This window comes from Sphaeramia orbicularis, chromosome 1, assembly GCF_902148855.1.
Source record: "Sphaeramia orbicularis chromosome 1, fSphaOr1.1, whole genome shotgun sequence".
Classification (NCBI taxonomy): domain Eukaryota; kingdom Metazoa; phylum Chordata; class Actinopteri; order Kurtiformes; family Apogonidae; genus Sphaeramia; species Sphaeramia orbicularis.
Window position 1 is genome coordinate 25,541,684 of NC_043957.1, and position 20,105 is coordinate 25,561,788.

A 20,105-nucleotide genomic window follows, 5' to 3' on the forward strand; every position below is an offset into this window, starting at 1 on the left:
GAATTGTATGCATGCCTTTCCCCATCAAATAAACAATAAATAAACAAGTTGTTCCAGGCACAACAAACCCCGCCCCTCACACGTATTATAGCTTATTTTTGCATTGATCCAGCTGACGTCATCATGCCTATGTATGTGCTGATGTCCTGGAGGTCTGCTGATGTCTCCTGGAGGATTCTATTGGGTTTCTGTAGAATTGACTTAGAGTCTGGTTTTGACCAACTCTATATATAAAATGTTAAGAGATAACTTTTTTGTGATCTGGCGCTATATAAATAAAATTTGATTGATTGAGTGATTTAATTGGTTTTCCCCTGTAAGTCGCTTTGGAAAAAAGCGTCTGCCAAATGCGTAAACATAAACAACATAAACATGTCAGTATATCAATTATGTCTGTATTGAGGTTTTGCACACCCGTCACATGATCACATGGTTTTCTGTTTACGACGCCATTTTGGTAGGCAAGCTTTCCTTGGATCATACAATTGCCCATTGTTGGTGATATTTATCTTACTCCTGTGTAGATCTGCAATAAGGTAAAGCTTTAAGCAGTGTGATCATGGTAAGCACATGTGTTGCAGTTGGTTGCAATAGATGAGTTTCATGTGACGTATGCATACATTAAGTCTTGGAGGAGGAAGTCACGCCGAGTTCGTAGCGTGTTAAACGATGGACCTGCTAAACCCCTGTGTGCCGTTTATTACTCAGCTTTCACCAATTATAAGTTCGGCATAAAGACCGCTGGGTTCCGCTGGTGGCAGCGGTGGTTCTGTTCTGCCGACTGCTGTTTATAGTTATCACCGTGGTTAGCGTAGCTTCTCAGTATAGTTAGCCTGCGTGTCTGTTGCGCTTAGCAGTGTGGAAAAAAAGAATTGTCATCATGTGGTACGGTGATGAAGACCCCTTTAAACCTACCAGGAGGGCTTCCCCTGGCCTATCACCCTATAGAGAGAGAGTGATTGTGGATCTACCTGCTCCCTTTGCCGGCGGTGGCAGCCAGAGTTTCCCTAGCTGGAAGTGGCAGTCGGAGCTACGGCGGGCGACACCGGTGAGTTCAGCGGGGAGCTGGTGACAATACTGCCCACCCATCTGTGCAAGTCTGCTTTTCTGCTATGGGACAGCTTTCCCGATGCGGTCAAGTCAAATTATGTAGCCATGAAACAGAAGATGGGATTGGCTTTTGGACAGAGACAGTTAATGGACTGTTTTAGAGCTAACATATCGTACGCAGCTGATGTGAGCCGGCTGGAGCTGGTACTCGTGTTTTTGCCTCCGAGTTACACGCGCATCACTGTTGTTAGTAAACATTGAAACTCATGTATGGTGCCTTTATCACAAGCTGACACTCGCAAATAACAAAACACGCAGACACGAGTCCAAAGAAAAACACGATATAAAGCAACAGTTCTGACTTTCTGGATCCAGATAGCGTGCCTACCAATATGGCGGTGTAAACAACAATCACATGACCAGTGACGTCAGCTGCAAGTCCTCAATATGTGCCAAGTTTGAAGTAAATTGAAGCAGAATTGATGTTTTTATAGACATTTGAAATTTCGCCCATTGTAAGGAAATAGGAGAAGAAAAAAAGATATTAAAAAATTAATAAAAAAGTTTAACTTTGACCTGCTGTTCCCAAAATGTAATCAGATCTATTCTGGGTCACTGGTAATCTATAAACCAAATTTGGTATGAATTCAACCAATAGTTTTGCTGCTACAGACATTTGAAATTTTGCTCATTATAAGTAAATGGGTGGGGGGGGGGATTAAATTCATAAAAAATTTGAACTTTGACCTACTTTTCCCAAAATGTAATCAGATCTATTCTGGGTCACTGGCAATTGATAAACCTATTTTGGTATGAATTCAACCAATAGTTTTGCTGCTAGAGCAGTGGTTCTTAACCTTGCTGGAGGTACTGAACCCCACCAGTTTCATATGCGCATTCACCGAACCCTTCTTCATTAAAAAACAAAATGTGTTTTTTTTCAAATTCAAGACACAGGCATATGTTTTACTGGTGCACAAAATGAACCATGCATTAACATCACTGTGTTCAAAGAAAAAAAACCAATACAGTGCATAAACTCACAACAAATTCCATACCTTTTCACAAAGACATGACCTTTTTTAATACTACCACACTGAAATGGTTTTAATTTTTAACCTTGTGATCACCTGCAGCCAGTGATGGCCAAGCAGGGCGTGCCATCACGAATCAGATGGAGGCCGTCAGGTCAACCCGGTGTTCGTTTCATCTCGCTCCGAACTTTCCGAACCATGCAATTTTGACATAAAAAAAGATAACTGCATGTAGTGTATAAAAAAGTTCTCGTTATCCTCCTTCAGTATTTTTGTGATCGTTGTTTTATTACGGCACTAGCTCGGCTTTAGCGTAATACGATTTCTCCATCCGCGACGGTGCGTCGGTTGTCATGTGATTGTAACTGACCAATGTGGTGACCGAGAAATGTAAACAAACGCTACACATGGCTGCCTCTGTGGTTAACAGGAAGTAGCAAAAGTCATAACAACGTTGTGGAAAATACTCAAATAATTCATCGTCAGACGAGTGGAAGGGATTATAAACACTTCCGGATGTGTTGTAGTGCTATAAGTAACAACAATACACCGCGTATATTGGATGTCAATCAGAGAAAGAGTCTCCGAAGCCGTTTGTTTACATACACACACCTGACTAATGAGTCCAGTGTGTGTGTTGACCTCCGCCGAACCCCTGAGACTGACTCACCGAACCCCTAGGGTTCGATCGAACCCAGGTTAAGAACCACTGTGCTAGAGTGTTAACAAACAAAGAAACAAAGAAATAAACAAAACAAAAACAATACCCCTTGCCTCCCTTTTGGGGGGCGGGGTAATAAAATACATTTGCTGCAAGACAATGGCACTGCTTAAAACTTTGAGGCCATGACTGCACAAAGAGCCTTTTCTTGTATTCTGACCAGCAGTTATTATGTTCAGGCTGACAGACCATCGAGGACTCCATGGAGGACCTGCAGAGTAAATTGTGGACACTAATCTGTGACATTGTGTTCTTTTCCCCTTCCAGGATCCTTAGTTACAACTCCCTGCGATGCATCCCTCCCCTGGCCCTGGGCGGCCTGCGTTCTCTGAGGCTGCTGTAAGTTTAAACACACACACATCAGCCCCTAAAACCACATCGCTCCCTTATTATAACACTCTATCATCTGCTTTGGACTTTAAACGTTCCCCTGTCGTGGAGCTTGATGAGTGTTGCTGTCTGTCAGACTCATTGCGGCCTCTGAGTTCTCCGTTTTTTTGACCTTCAGACATATCTGTCTTTCAGCTCTCTCCATGGCAACGACATCTCGGAGCTGCAGCAGGGCATATTTAAAGACGTGGCCTCCCTGTCTCACCTGTAAGTGCTTAAATATACATGTAGCTCACACACATGTACACTGCGGTGAGTAATGGACAGGGAAGTGTGTCCTCTGTGGCAGAATGGGGACATATTTATATGAATGCGTCCTCACAGTTTATATGCTCTTGATACTGTTCATCACGGCTCTCTGAGGTTTGTTACAGGCCTCAGAGCTCACACTCAGTGCTATGATTTATATGCTTGAGTTGGATGGACAGATCTTTTTACACACAGACTGAAACACTGGTATTCTTTTATTGCCTCCACCAAGGAATGACAGAGGTTATTTTTTCATCAGAGTTTGTCTGTTTGTTTTTTTGACTGTTAGCAAGATAACTGAAAAAGTTCTGGATGGATTTTGATGAAATTTTCAGGAAACGTTGATACTGGCACAAGGAACAAATGATTAAATTTTGGTGGTGATCAGGGGGGACTGATCTGTGTTGGCGGAGGTCTGCTTTTCTATTTTATGAATGTATTTTAGGCCTGCTGCCATCATATTTACTGGTCTACATCTGTTGGAATGACTTTAATAATTTGAGTCTCCGGTTCCAGGACCTATTATCGATTACACTATGTTCAGACTGCAGGAAAATGTGGCCCAAATCAGATTTTTTTTTTTGCCCATATGTGACCTGTATCTGATCTGCTGAAGACAGTTTGAACAGCACAAATCAGATTTTTACCTCTGCCAGGGAACGGCAGAGGTTATGTTTTCATCAGGGTTTGTTTTGTTTGTCTGTTTATTTGTCTGTCAGCAAGATAACTCAGAAAGTTATGGATGGATTTTGATGAAATTTTCCGGAAATGTTGATACTGACACGAGGAACAAGTGATTAAATTTTGGTGGTGATTGGGGGGGTGGGCACACGACGATACTTATCTGCCTTGGTGGAGGTCTGCGCTGAGTGCCCTTCTAGTTTCAAATCCAACCCTGGCCACTTAACATACTGTATGTGGTCCTACATTCAATACGTATCTGATATTTAGCAATGTGACTTCATTCTGAATGGCCAGGTCACATTTATCAAATGTCACAATTCTGCTTCCTAGGAGGAGGAGCGAAGGGAAAAATATATTTAATTCTGTTAACACAGTGCGTGCCTGCATGATCACATATTATGTCAGGACCTCTTTTGCGCACTTCAAGGTCACATTCAGTTCATAGTCAAAACTGATATAAATTGCAATTCATGTGTAATATGCGTCGTCTGAACGTAGTCTAAGTGTAAGATAGAAAAGAAACTGGGAAAAAAAAGATTTTTAATGTTCTGGTTCCACTGCCTGGAACAACCTACAGAAGGAGATAAAAATGAAGGAGCTGGTTTCTTTAAATACAATCAAAGTCTTGAATGAATGGGAAAAGGATAAATCCAGATGTAGATGTTTTTCTAATTGATTGAATCTGGTTCTGCTTTGAGACACTTTAAAGGAACATGGTTGTATACTTGTTGCGGTATTATATGAATGTTATTCACATCATATTTTTATGTATGTTTTAGTATGTGTTTTCTGTATATTTTTGGTGTGGATGTATGGCTGTGATTTCTTTTTTTCTGTAACTTCAGCTGCTGTTGTCTTGGCCACAGCACTCTATAAAAGAGATGTTTAATCTTAATCATAAGAAGAAGAGTGTGTGTGTGTGTGTGTTTGTGTGTGTGTGTGTGTGTGTGTGTGTGTGTGTATGTGCGTGCATGCATGCATGCATGTGTGCGTGTGTGTGCGTGTGTATGTGTGTGTGATTCATGCTCAGTCCTCTGCGTTTATGGCTCCAGTCAGATAGAGTCCAGTTCTGAGTGAGTGGTTTCAAGTGGCTGTGTGGTGGATTTAACTCAGCGGAGAGAGCCATCATTCCCCCTGGTTCTATTGATCTGAGGTGTGTGTGCGTGCATGTGTGTCCGCCTATACTGTATGATCATCTTCAGTCGAGCATGCCCCACGTGAGTCTATCTAAAGTATCTACAGTAAGTGCAGGAGGAGGAAGAACGAGTGTAAAGATGGAGAGAGGTGGAGGGTGGAGAGGAGGCTGAAGATGAGAGTGGAGGAGGGAAGGGGAAAGGATGTGAAGAGGAGGTGAAGACAGGAGGGAGGTAGGGTTTTTATTTTTGTCATATGAAATGTGACATCATGTCTGAAACAAGACACTTCAGAGTCTGAGTCGATCAGGAAAACAAAATGAGATGTAAAACAATCTGCAGTGAGATATTCTGCTGCTAAAATAATGACGCATTTCTTCACTTGTCAAGGTGGAGCTTGAAGATATATATCGCCATGCTTAGCTTGCAGAGACAGATTTTATTATTTTTTTCATTTTTTATTTGACTTAGTGACAGACAGCTGAGTCTGATTGATGCAGTTCGTGTGAAAAATTACACATCTTCTTCCTCTCCGGGTCACATATCACTCAGTTGTCTATCAAAATATAATGTCCATGAAAAGCTCATTGCAGTGTTTACTAGGATGGATGCATAATCAAAAACATCTAGTAGTGAAAAAATGCCAGATAGCACCTATTACACAAGCCTGTTTATCAAACTCCATCTTAAATATCCACAATTTATTTTCCAAGACCACACAATATATCAACTGTTGCCAACTGGCATCAAATATTAAAACATTATATACATTTACATTGATCACATTATATACAAAGAATATAGAATGAAAACTGTTGTTGCCTATAAAACATGTTCCCTTAGTGTGTGTGTGAGTGTTCTATGTACAAAACTCAGGTAAAATAGCTGTTGTATTGTCTATTAGAGAGATCTGTTACTGTAATGTACAATAATAACACCAATTATATTGGTTATATTATGCATAGGATATATTATATATTGTACATAGGATGCAAAGTATTAAAGTGATTCTATGGTATAGATGGTCCAAATTCTCACCAGCAGGGGGCAGTCTGGTACCAGAACACACTTAGCTCTACCAAAACCATCAACCAACTAACCCTGTGTATCCACAGACTGTGTCAGGATAAAGGATAAAGCTTATTGTTTCCACACATCTGTATTATAGTATCATTAAGTTTTTTTCAAAAACTAAAACTCAGACGCATATTTTCAGTCGGTCAAAATAACACTGTGTCTTATAATGTTGACATGGTCTGTCAGCTGATAGTTTACATTATAGCTTCGTTAACTTAGATCTGTTTTTAGACAGAAAACAGACACTGTAAAACCACAAACCGGTTTGTGTTGTCAGTGGCTGAACTAAAGATCTGTTTGGAATCCAGCATACAAGGTCAGAACTGTCCCAGTTTAGTCTGAACAGTGGATCAACAAACAGCAACTTAGCAAAGATAAAAACATCCCATAATAACTTTATACCTTCATAAACCTCAGAATCAAACTCATCTGTGTAGAAGAAATGCTGACCTTTCACCATCAAACTCCATCCTTTACATTTACAGCTGTGTCCAGTGGAGAAAACAAACAGTTGTGTCTATAACGTCTGTTTCCTGAGGGACAGGAAAGAGCTACAGCACATGTACTACGGGACATCGCACCCTTGCGTAGCCTGGCTGAAGACACCTTTATTCACACCTGAAACGGCAGATGACCTGTGTGACGTATTTGCGGGTGGGGCCTCGCCTTACTCCTCACACAGTCATCTCTTCAGTTTGATAGCCGCTCTTTACCGAGCACAGCTGCACGATGGGGCAGCAGAGTGTTGTACCTCGTTCTTGCAGTACCTCGTAGATAACTGTTCGTTCCCTTTCGGTCGATTCACTCAGTACAACACATATACTATGGGACTTGCATTCACACCCGCAGAGCAGCTACCAAACATAGGTTGACCTGCAGCACCTCAGTGCATAGTAGACCCAGCAGATAAGACAGTGTGTGCCACTGAAGGGGCTGTCACATCCAAACAGTATGACCGAACAAATGTGTGTGGTGATGCCCAACTCGCTGCAGTGCGGATTTCACTAAGAGATGCCCCTCTGAAGAGAGCCCAAGATGTAGCCATGCCTCAGGTGGAATGTGCCTTCACACTCTGTGGCAATGAGAAACCATTGCTGTTGTACGCAAGGGAGATAGCCTCCACAATCCAGTGAGAGAGCTGCTGCTTAGACAAGGCCTTACCCCTGGCTGGATTAGCAAAGCAGACAAACAACTGGTCACACAGATGCACAAGCCCAGTGCGATCTAAGTAGGCTTGTAGTGCGTGCACTGGGCACAAGGAATGCAACCTTTCCTGTGCCTCCAAAGAAAAAGGAGGGGGGCAGAAACTCAAAAGCTCAAAAGTCATGGAGCTGTAATCCACAGGGATAACTTTAGGCCAATTCATAATGGATGTAATGTAACCCTCAACCCATCTGAGGAGAACTGTGTACAGGAGGGATGCGCTGACAAGGCATGAAGGTCACCCACTCGTTTTGCAAAGAAGCCAGAAACAATGCAGTCTTGTATGAAAGGAATTTCAAATCCGTAGACTCAATTGACTCAAATGGAGGACCACATAGGGCCTTGAGTACCAACACCAGGTCCCATGAGGAAGTGCTGGATCTAACAACAGGCTTAAGTCTGCAAACTCCCTTCAAAAACTGCTTAGCAAGAGGGTGAGAGCCTGGTGTTACCCCATCAAAACCAGTAGGACAAGCCAGTATGGCCATCAGATAAACCTTTATGGTAGAAAAGGCAGGGTCCTTTTCCAACAGCTCCTGAGAGAATATCAAAATATCCAGAATAGAGCACTGAAACGGCAGTATACTCCATACTTGATACCATCGTTCAAACACAGACCTTTAGCAGGCATACAGGCCTCTGGTGGATGATGCCATAGCACTTTGGATTGTGGCCACCACACTGGGGGGCAGACCTCTGGCTATTAAATTTGACCTTTCAGCAGGTAAGCATGCAGCTGCCACAGCTCTGGTCGGGGATGAAGCACATCCCCCCTTGCTTGAGAGAGGAGGTCCCTGCGTACAGGGAGTGGCCACGGTCTTGCTGCCAGCAGGCTGGTTATTTCTACGTACCATGACTTTGTCAGCCATCTAGGAGCCACCAGAATTAAGGACAGTCCCAGTCGCCACACCCTCTCCAACACTGGAAGTATCATCCACTGGAGGAAATAAATACAGGAGGGTGTTGGGCCACGGTTGAGCTAGCGCATCCATTCCCAGAGGTGCAGTTTGGTCTGTCAGGGAAAAAAACAGACGGCAGTGTGTGTTTGCTCTGGAGGCAAAAGGTCTTCCACCCTGCCAAACTGCTACCATATCTGTGCCACTACTGCTGGGTGCAGCCTCCATCCTGTTATGAGGGGACCCCCCCCCCCCCCATGTTCACACTGCCCGTAACATGGGTGGCCCTGAAAGACAGAAAATGAACACTGCACCACATTAACAGAGAACGAGACAGCTTTAACACGGGTAGAGAGCAAGTCCCTCCCTGCCTGTTTACATAAGAAACCACTGTTGTGTTGTCTGTCCTGACCAGAATATGCTGGCCTGTCAGGACAGGACGCAAATGCTGTAGAGCTAAAAACACTGCTAACAGCTTAAACAGATTGATGTGAAGCATGCACTGTGCTGGGGTCCAAACTCCTCTCACTGCTGCTCCCTCCCACAGAGCCCCCCACCCCTGCAGGGAGGCATCTGTTGAGACCAGCTTGCGAGAAACTATCCGCCCTCTGGGTAAACCCTGACGACACAGACCAGCTTCCATCCAAAGTCGGAGAGCTGACATGCAAGACGGCGTTATCACCACCTTCCTTCTGAGGTGGCGTGATGCACACAGTTATAGAGACTGGACCCAGCGCTGAAATGCTCACATTTTCAGCAGCCCAAGAGCCACTACTGCAATCATCAATGTCATCATGCTCAAAAGCTGCAAAATCATTTGAAAATGAAGTTTGTGTCTCAACTGAAACTGAGCAAGGCAGCTGTGAAACACAGCTATCCTGTGCTGTGACAGATGCCAAAGACCAAGCATATCTCCAGAGTGAAGAAAGAAACCTGCTGGCTTGGGGTTAGCGAGTTTTTCTGAAAATTCACTGAAAAACCGAGCACTTGAACGTGAGACAGAGTTGGTGACAGCTGAACCCATGTTTGCTCTCTGGAGCCGGGTACCAGAACCCTATCATCCGGATAAGCCAAAATCCAAACTCCCCTCTCTCAGAGGGGAGCCAGCGCCGCCTCAACACATTTGGTAAACATGCGTGGGGCGAGAGATAAACGAAAAGGGTAGCACCAGGTGTTCATAACCAATGTCTTTGAACGCAAATCTCAGAAATTGCCTGTGATCTGAGTGCATTGCTACATGAAAACAAGCATTCTTGAGATCGACTATTTAACAGCGTTAACATTTTGAACTTTGTCGATATTTGTTCAATACTAGCAGGTCCAGGATGGGATAAATCCCCCCCACACTCTTTTCGGAAGAACAGAGTAACGGCTGTACCAACTTTTGTTCACCTCTGAACGGGGAACCACTCATATCGTTTTCATGTTCAACAAGGTATTTATTTCCTCCCTCAGCACCGCCGCTGCTTCGTCTACTACAGCAGTGTTTACCACAGAAAGAAAATGGGGTATCCTGACCTGAACTGTCGCTGATAATCCCTGGCAATGGTAGTCGCAACCCAAGGAGGGGGAGGGCCACAGGAGGATATAATAGTTTTCCACCAATGGCGGACATTCCACTTTGTAAACTCATGCCCTCAAACACTGTCATGGAAAGGTCAGCCTGTTGACCTGTTGATAGAACAGGTCAACCTGTTGATAATGTTTAATAATGTCTAAAAGTAGGCATAGTACATGGTAGTTGGTGTGTGCCTCTTCACCAGAGAGGATCTTTGTGTCCACTTCAGAAGAGTGTGTAAACCTGCAGGAAAACACGCTGATTAGATGCATTTTCGATAAATGTGCAGGGAAAAAAGCCCTGAATCCAAGTATTTAAATAGAATATAGTGTTTGCATTAAACAAAATAATACTGAAATATTAATTTGCATGTAAACATAGTCATTTGTTCCTTTTCGTGGCTAAAGATGAACAGAGTTTCTGTCTCTCCTCTTTCTCACAGAAGTTTAAGGAGGAGACTTCAAACAAAACAAACAGAATCATGTATACCTGTGTTTTCCTGGACGTACAGTTATTGTCATGCACGGAAACACGCACATCCTCATCATCACTGCGCTCCTCTGGAGTGCAGATACAAAGGGAATTGAATTGACTGAGGAAAATTGAACATTCTGTCATAGGACTGAGGTATTCTGACCTCCTCCTCTGTGTGTATGTGAGACATTTGATACCACATTTGTCTCTGATAATCTTATCAAGGGAATCAATTGACCTGGTCTTAATGAATGTTATGACCATCTGTGTGTGTGTGTGTGTGGGGGGGGGGGGGGGGGGGGGGGTCCGTCCGGGTGTGTGTATGTATGTGTCTGTGCATTACATTATGGAGAAATAATGCTCACTCAGATTGACTTTTATCATATTACTACTAGTATTACTATTATTAGCTCACTTATACTATTATATTAGTATTAATAAAGTATTATTAAGTTTGCTGCTACTTAATACTTCTACTTTGTTATGTTTTGGAGGCAACTATTGTACTTTTTATTGACTACATTTATTTTACACTTATAGTCAGTATTTACTTTAACACATAAAAACATATAATAATGTGCCATCGATCTCCAAATTTCATCCACATTGAAAACCTCGAACTTTTTAGTATTTTTAGAAACATTTAGCAATGATTGCAATCACATAATGTGAGCGTGATGATAATGAGTTGGTTGCAGACATCTGACGTTAGAGGCTGTTTTTGTTTTGTCTGCTCTGAGGTTTTGATTTAAGAGGATATTTACCCTGGTTCACACTGCAACATGATGAAAATGCTTCTTAACACTAGAAGTAACTTGGTATAAATGGAAAAAAAGAGGTCAGTGACCAGATACTACAGAAAAAAACAGCAACATACAAACAAACAGCAAGCAACATGAAAACACAACAATTATGTTTTCATATCGTCATTGTGAAAACATAATTATGAATAATATATTCTATTTATGCAGCTGGGTCCTCTTACGCACTAGACCTTTAAGGTTACAGTTTGTTTATTTGTTTCCACAATTAAAAAAAGAAGAAAAGCAAGAGAAAAAAATATACAAATACGTCAAAAAACCCCAAGAGAATTCTAAGATTATCTTCTCTAAATAAGCAGAAACGTGAGCAGAGCTGTAAAGTAGGGATAGCTCCCCCATCTGGCTACAAGAGGTATTAAAATTAGTTCAGAACATTGAAATGAAGGTCTGCTTCTTCATCAATTTCTAAACCTTTCCTTCATTTTATTCCTCGCTCTGTTTTTTGCTCTGTTTATACTGATACTAACACTGCACTGCAGCACAATCTGAAACAATACACTCAGATACACTCTCAGCACCTTCAAATCTGTTTTAAAAACTAATTTATTTAAGATTGCTTTTAATGTTTCATTTTAAAGTTTAGTTGTTTTATATATGTATATCTGCCTTTTGCACCTGCTTTTTATCTGTTTTTAATGTGTTTGGTTTCTGTTTTTATCTGTTCTATGTAAAGTGTCTTTGAATTCTATGAAAAGCACTATACAAATAAAATGTATTATTATTATTATTATTATTATTATTATTATTATTATTATTATTATTATAGTGAAGCTGCTTTAAATCTTTTTTTTTTTTTATCATAATGCATGATATGCATGTTTTTACTAGTTTTTGCTAATTCTGTGTGTTTATGTGTGTGACTAAACCACTTTATAATGTATATATTAATATATATGCTGCACTCTTATGATTTTGATGTCAATGAAAGATCCTGACCTCCTCCTCTGCAGCCTTCAACTTTGTTCCCTGTGGTGTTGTCATTCTAACATGTTCTCATCATTGTTATTATTATCACTTACGAATTAATTCAACTGGTGACATGTCCAGGGTGTACCCCGCCTTCGCCCATAAGTAGCTGGGATAGGCTCCAGCGACCCCCGTGACCCTAGTGAGGATAAAAAAGGGTTCAGAAAATGAATGAATGAATGAATGAATTCACTCATTCATTCAGTTCAATTCAGTTTTATTTGTAGAGCCCAATATCACAACAAGGTTGCCTCATAGGTCTTTACAAAATTTGTTGAATATAAAAATAGTCAAACAAATTATTAATCAAACATCAGAGCCCTTGATGTAATTTGCCCAAAATAAAATCCATAAAATTAGCATCAATACATTTGCAGTTCACAGCTGATACTGAGTTAATTTCCTTTGTGTATAAACCAATTCAAATAAACACAGAAGCAGACACACTATAAACTGCTTATATTCTGCGGCTATGTAAACAGTAATGGAAACCTGTGCATGACATTTGCACAGTTATACTTATTTATATTTATAAATCTTGACAGTATGTGGTAACTGCAGTCGTTACTGAATCTGTACGTTCTGCACATTCTACTGATACTGGACATGCTTTTGTGTGTGTGTGTGTGTGTGTGTTTACTTGGCTAGTTTTATATTTTTATTCTTAACTGATTTTATAATTGTCTTGTATATTTATTCTGACCACTTTACAGAACATGAAAAAATTGTTGCACTGTACAGTAGTATTTCTGCTATAACAAAGCTTATTTTATTCTATTCTATTCTATTCTGGTGAAATTATTTTTTGGTGGGGCGCAGTATCCAAGTCAGTTTTCAGCTGCGCTATAACCACATATCACCACTAGGATACATGAGCATGCACTGTTTTAAAATATTAATTTAAATTAAAGTAAAAATACACAGTATGTGTTTTCAGTCATTTATTTTTTATATTTAATTTCACTTATCTGTCCTTCAAGCATGCACATTTTTCTATGACTGTATTGTTAAAGTCAGGCATGTCCCTGACAAGTGTCTTTTCTACTGATTATATGGACAATGTATTTAGACCAGGGGTGAGATAGTGTGGGTAGATCGCAACACAAGTAGACCAGCAATTTGTACTGTGTGTACTAAACAATATATTATTAATATGATAATTAAAGAAATAAATGTAAATAAGCGTGCAAAATTGTTGATTTATTAAAATGATGTGGTTATAATGTTGAATTAAACAGTCACAGTATTCTATTCTATTCTGTTCTGTTAAGCACTTTGTGTTACATCCTCAGTGTATGAAAAGTGCTATATAAATAAAGATTGATATTCTATTCTATTCTATTCACTGAGAAATCATCTCCAGACAAAAAAAGAAAAACTGTATAAATGTTTTTTTTATTTCTGTATAATTTCCCACACCCGTCGTGTGATTTCCATTTTCTGTTTCCACTTGTTTCTACTTCCCTCTTTCACATATTTCCATCCGACTTGCAGCCACTCTTCCTCTGTCTGTATCTGTCACAGATCTGACTTTAGGTCTGTTTTTTTCTGAATCAGAGCCATCGGAGCCAACCCTCTGTACTGCGACTGCCGTCTTCTGTGGTTGTCAGAATGGGTGAAGAGCGGCTACAAAGAGCCCGGCATCGCCCGCTGTGCTGGCCCCCGTGGCATGGAGGGCAAACTGCTGCTCACCACGCCTGCCGACAAGTTCCAGTGTCTGGGTAAGACCACACCACACACCTGCAGAAGGAGCTGTTTAGATCCAATAGACCATGAGCTGTTATGAAGGCGCTGTCGACATCATGGTCATCATTAGCAGTTTCTCTAAACATGTGCTGTAATGAAACTACTGGTTGGATTCATGTCAGATTTTATATGAAGCTTCCTTGGACAGTGTCTACAAAGTTTTATTCACAACAGTCCAACAGATGGAGAAATATGTGCACGGTGCATGTTGTGTTTATTTACAAGAAAGAATCAGAATACGTCATTAATCCCAGGAGAAACCGTTGTGTGTTATAGTTGCTCCTTGCAAGTATAATAAATAGTAGCAGCAACAAAATTATCACAAATATACATATACAAATACACACACCCATACACACCCACACACCCATACATACATACATATATATATATATATATATATATATATATATATATATATATATATATATATATATATATATATATTTACAGGGTGGGAAGCAAAATTTACATTATTTTGAGGCAGGGATTGAAAGACAGTGTATGACCAATTAGTTTATTGAAAGTCATGAGAATTTATTTGCCACAAGAAAATTGACATAATAGAAAATGTTTTTATTCTATGTGTCCTCCTTCTTTCTCAATAACTGCCTTCACACTCTTCCTGAAACTTGCGCAAGTGTTCCTCGAATATTCGGGTGACAGCTTCTCCCATTCTTCTTTAATAGTATCTTCTAGACTTTCTCGTAATAGTTTTGCTCATAGTCATTCTCTTCTTTACATTATAAACAGTCTTTATGGACACTCCAACCATTTTTGAAATCTCCTTTGGTGTGACGAGTGCATTCAGCAAATCGCACACTCTTTGACGTTTGCTTTCCTGATTACTCATATGGGCAAAAGTTTCTGAAAAGGTATGGATAATAGTGTTAAGTATGATTATGACATCAATATATGTTTGGTTTCAAAACAATTGACGTAGTGCCTGCTGAGAAAAAACAACTAAATGTTCATTGTAAATTTTGCTTCCCCACCCTGTGTGTGTGTGTGTATATATACATATATATATGTGTGTGTGTGTGTGTGTGTGTGTATTTATTTATTTATTCATTATAGCTCTACCGTTCACCCGTCCAGAGCTGGGGAAAGGGGGCATTTGTCTACTCTGCTCCTTGCACATTGAATATGTTGCTAAAAGACTGGAAACTGACTGAACTGATCTCCTTGAATGCTTTTAAATCCAAACTCAAAGTGCTACAGACTAGCTCAGTGACTTGCACTTGTTTTTCATAGTTTGACTTGTCCTGTAAATTATGTTGTAACTGTGTGTTGTATTTCATGCTGCCTCTTGGTTAGGACTCCCTTGGAAAAGAGGTTCTTAATCTCTTTTCCTGGTTAAATAAAATTTTATATATATATATATATATATATAAAATTAGTAGTAGTAGTATTGTATTTTACCAGGTAAAATCAGTTGAGAACAGCTTTTCATTTCCAATGATGACATAGCAAAAGGCCCCACCAGACAAAAACAGTGACAAAACAGAACAAAAGAAAAATGGATAAAAGGAAACAGAACAGATGAATCCAAGACTTGCAACCAATAGTGAAGAGACTATGAAGTTATAAACAACATAAATAACTACTAGAGTGTATGGGGAGAGAGCAGAAAGGGCGAGACAACACGTACAACAGTCAACTAAGGAATATATATATACATACACACACACAAACACACACACACACATATATATTATAGCTCTAAATATGTATACATATTAATCCACTGTATTTGTACATTTTGTACAGTGTTAACTAGAAAAATATTATCAATATGATAATAAAAGGAAAAATGCATAAATAATTGTGCAGAAATATTGTTGTAATTAAAATTATGTGGTTATTGGGTAGGAAGTATGTGCCTTTTGGACTAATAGAATAAGAGGACGCAAGAGACTAAAACTGAACCAAAACAACAATGTGGCTCATTTGAAGTTGATGAAAGAAATAAGATGAAAAATATGTATGGTGCAAAATCTAAGTCATGTCAAACCGGATTACGGTTCTGCTACAGTCCTGTACGTACTGTATTATCTCAACATTGTTGAAGAAATTGATGCTTCATTCCTGCTTCATGTTCTCATTATTTAGTGTTAAACAGTGGTTTTAAAACCAGGTGGACTAGACTCACTAAACTCCCCATCATGGGCTTTGGTAGTCTCATTTCCTCTCTTCTACTGAATGCAAGTTCAGCATCTAATGATAAAACCCAGTTCAGTCCATACCAGTGTTCAGATCAAAATGGTTTGATACCAGTATTATGCTAGCCCAACCCTGGTGGAAAGGCAGTTCTTTGTTGTTACCTCCACCAAGGAGCGGCGGAGGTTATGTTTTAATCTGAGTTTGTCTGTTTGTTTGCTTGCTTGCTTGCTTGTCTGTCTGTTAACAAGCTAACTCAAAAAGTTATGGTCGGATTTTGATGAAATTTTCAGGAAATGTTGATACTGGCACAAGGAAAAAATGATTAAATTTTGGTGGTCATCGGGGGGGGGGGGGGGGGGGGGGCACTTGACTTATAAGCTTTGACGGAAGTCTGCGCTGTCCCAGTGCTTTTGTAGTTTTAGTTTAGATTAGTTTTGTCTAGAGTTTGTGGAGTCTTAATTTTCTCAGACCTTTATCTAATTTCATTTTTCCATCTTTCAGTTTATTTTTCACAATGTGAGTCAAGCTCGTCTACATGAAAGGCCAAATTTATGATCTTACAGCTGCCACTGAATCTTTTTTTTTACTTTTTTATGCTGATACTTTTTAGCTTTTGTTATCCTTGTACTTACATCTGCACAGGGTCTTGTACAACTGACCTTTATACTTACTTGCATTATTTTAGTAGCAAAAATCATACTTGTCCCGAACTGAACCTTTATTCTGATAGAAACCATATAGAATAAGAATAAGAATAAGAATAACTTTACAGGTCTTAAAAGCATTGAATTAAAGTTTCTGATACTTTAGATATGATGATAAATGTATGATTTCTCCTTTAATCAGGTTTTTAAAGGCCACACATTCATATGTCCTCTCATGTTCAAGACCCAGTATGGTTAGAAAGTTATTATGTTATTTCCACCTTATTATGACTCGTTTCACCGCGGCTTTATTTCTTATTATTTTTGACAAGGACATAGCAGACAGATGTGGGGACACAGACAGTCGTCACAGAAAAGGTCAAATACTTAACATTATATAAAATGAAAAGAAAGTGAGTTCTGTTGTACAATCAAGGTCTGTGGGTTCTTTATGTCAACATTTGTCCTTTGAAATCTTTGAGATCCGTCTGATCTGTGACTCTGATTCACGTAAAACCAGGTGTTTTTAAGGTTCCATTCATTTATGACCTAACGTCCTTTCTGTTTGTCTCAGCACTGAAAGAAAGTTCTACAAACCAAGTCAAAACAGAGCAAAGACAGAACTTCACATTCAAGTGAAGTTCCAGTTTTAATTTTTTACATTCAGTCATATTTATTAGAATAATATAATGTTCCTGGATGATGTCTACTCTTTCATGAATTGCTAGAGATTCTTTATTCAGCCATTTCCGAGTTAATCCTTTTATGTTTTTTTTAACTCGTTGGCGATATTATGTTTTCAAATAATTAGAATAGGCAGAATTTAACTGAGCTGATGGCTAATTCAAGGTTGATGAAGTAGAGTTACAGACTTTGACGGAAAATATCATGGCTCAAAAGCTACACTTAGAATTACTTAGATTTTTGTGGGTAGTTTAATGCTTTCTTCCAGATTTATTGATTTATTAGTGCAGTGGTTCCCAATCTTTTTTGGCTCGTGACCCAATTTTAACATCACAAAAAAAACAGAGCTACAGGCTCTTATTTTTATCCTTAGCAACTTGTCAGTACATTGACATGAAATAACCAAAATGCCATGACCGTGGAAATAATAATGCAAATATTAAATTACAATCATGTAAGATCGTTTTTTGGTTTGTTTTTTTTAATTGCATTTTAAAAATGTCTTACAAAAAAATGTAAGACCTTTTTAAATGCAGTTAAATTATAAAATTACTAATCACTAATTAATAACAGGACTGAAATTCCTAACAATTACACAAACTATGCATGCGGCACCTATAATGAGGGTGCATTTGGATAATGAGATTTGTTTTTGTGTATTTGGGCTCCTTATGCATGAACACATCACCGAGTTTAGACAAGTGTCTGCGAAAGCTTTTATTTCTACATAAAAACTTCGATTTCTACAGTGAAGAATTCTTAATGTTTATCTACATGTTCAGTTCAACAGCTACCTTCAGTAGTTCAATAGTTACCTTCCACTACTGTTGGATATTTTTCTTTTTACTGTTGGAAACTAGTTGTTAACCTTTGAAAATCCTGTATTGGTCAGAAGAAAAAAGCTATTAAAGGCTTTAATAAAGAAGACGGCGGTCCTGCTTGGAATGTTCCACCACTTATCTACTGTATATGATGTTTGTGTACTTCAAATATAATGGTAGAGTCTAGAGAGTCACAGTTTATGGTCGAAAAGACAGTAAAGTAATATCTAGTTCAGTGTTAAACAGTTCAGTGAACTGTAGCTTTTTGTTGTATGTGTCAGCAACACTCAAATGGATGTTACCTCAACATGTTTCACCTTGTTCTTGGAGAATTATGCAAAACCATATTTAAAGAGGCAAAAATTACCTTGTGATCATAGTGAGACACAGTTACAATGATGCCACCTCTCCAACTTTCAGATGTGCAGACTTTATGTTTATGTTTACGTGTTTTCTGTTCTGTCAAACCTCTGCCTCCACCTCCTTCTCTCCTGTTAATGTTGTTTACCACATACAGGGGTTGGACAAAATAATGGAAACACCTTCACCTCAAGATGATAATGCCCCAATCCATACAGCTAGAATTGTTAAAGAATGGCATGAGGAACATTCTAATGAAGTTGAGCATCTCGTATGGTCCCCAGTCCCCAGACCTCAACATTATTGAGCATTTATGGTCAGTTTTAGAGATTCAAGTAAGACGTCGATTTCCACCGCCATCGTCTCTAAAAGAGTTGGAGGGTATTCTAACTGAAGAATGGCTTAAAATTCCTTTGGAAACAATTCACAAGTTGTATGAATCAATACCTCGGAGAATTGAGGCTGTAATTGCCGCAAAAGGCAGACCTACACCATATTAAATTATATTTTGTTTATTTTTTAAGGTGTTTCCATTATTTTGTCCAACCCCTGTATGTGTTGAAAATATCTAGTTTAAATATGGCTATATGAATATAATATTACTATATTACTATATAGGACAATATAGAATATTAAATGTATTTATATTATGTATGTATGTGTTTTTGTTTGTTTTTTTTAGTTTTTATTAATATCTGGGAGTACTGATACTGGCATGATAATTTGTAAATGGGTCATATTATATTAGTGTAAATAGGAAAAGGATGTGTTACATTGTATTATTATTATAATTATTATTATTATATTTTTCTTTTGTTTACTTATCAAACTTTTATGCTTCATTACTGATACTTTGTTGGTTGGTTTTGTTTTGATTTCACTGTCTACATGTTCGAAATAAAGATTTCAATCAATTAATGATGAGAACCTAGAGATGTACAGTCTGTTAAAGATGCTAAAGCTAGAAACCTAAAGGTGTACAAACCACCTGCCTACAGTCACCTGCTATTTCAATAAAAAGCAAAAGGAAATTTAAGGACCGGTTCTTTGAGTGAAGCCCAGTAGACACATCCAGTAAAGAGAAGTTCTTTTGAAGTCAAGAATAACGCAAAAATTAGAAGAGACTTGACATTTACATTATGCAAATAATGCTATAATATAATAATGCTAAATAATAGCTAAGTGGTGGCTAACTTATTAGCTCAAACCCTTTATTACAGTATGTTATTGGCTTTATTACAATTTAAAATGGTAAAAAATCTTTTCGGGATTATCCATTGTTACATTATTGCCAGTTGTGGTCAACCACCACTGGTGTGTGAATGTGAGAGTGAATGAATAATGGATCAATAATGTAAAGCGCTTTGGGTTCCTTGAAAAGGAACCTGATTCCTAAACTTTCAGGTGTGCAGCCTTTATGTTTATGGAATT

At 38.9% G+C, this 20,105-nt stretch overlaps 1 protein-coding gene across 2 annotated transcripts in view; it reads left to right on the plus strand.

Annotated features, from left to right (window-relative positions):
- slit1b (slit homolog 1b (Drosophila)) overlaps positions 1–20,105 on the plus strand; it is a 170,397-nt gene that overhangs the window by 109,733 nt on the left and 40,559 nt on the right. For both annotated transcript variants that reach the window (XM_030132448.1, XM_030132458.1), the window contains exons 24-26: positions 3,073–3,144; positions 3,331–3,402; positions 13,814–13,977. In XM_030132448.1, coding sequence (XP_029988308.1) covers positions 3,073–3,144; positions 3,331–3,402; positions 13,814–13,977 — 308 coding nt within the window. The remainder of the gene's footprint in view (positions 1–3,072; positions 3,145–3,330; positions 3,403–13,813; positions 13,978–20,105) is intronic.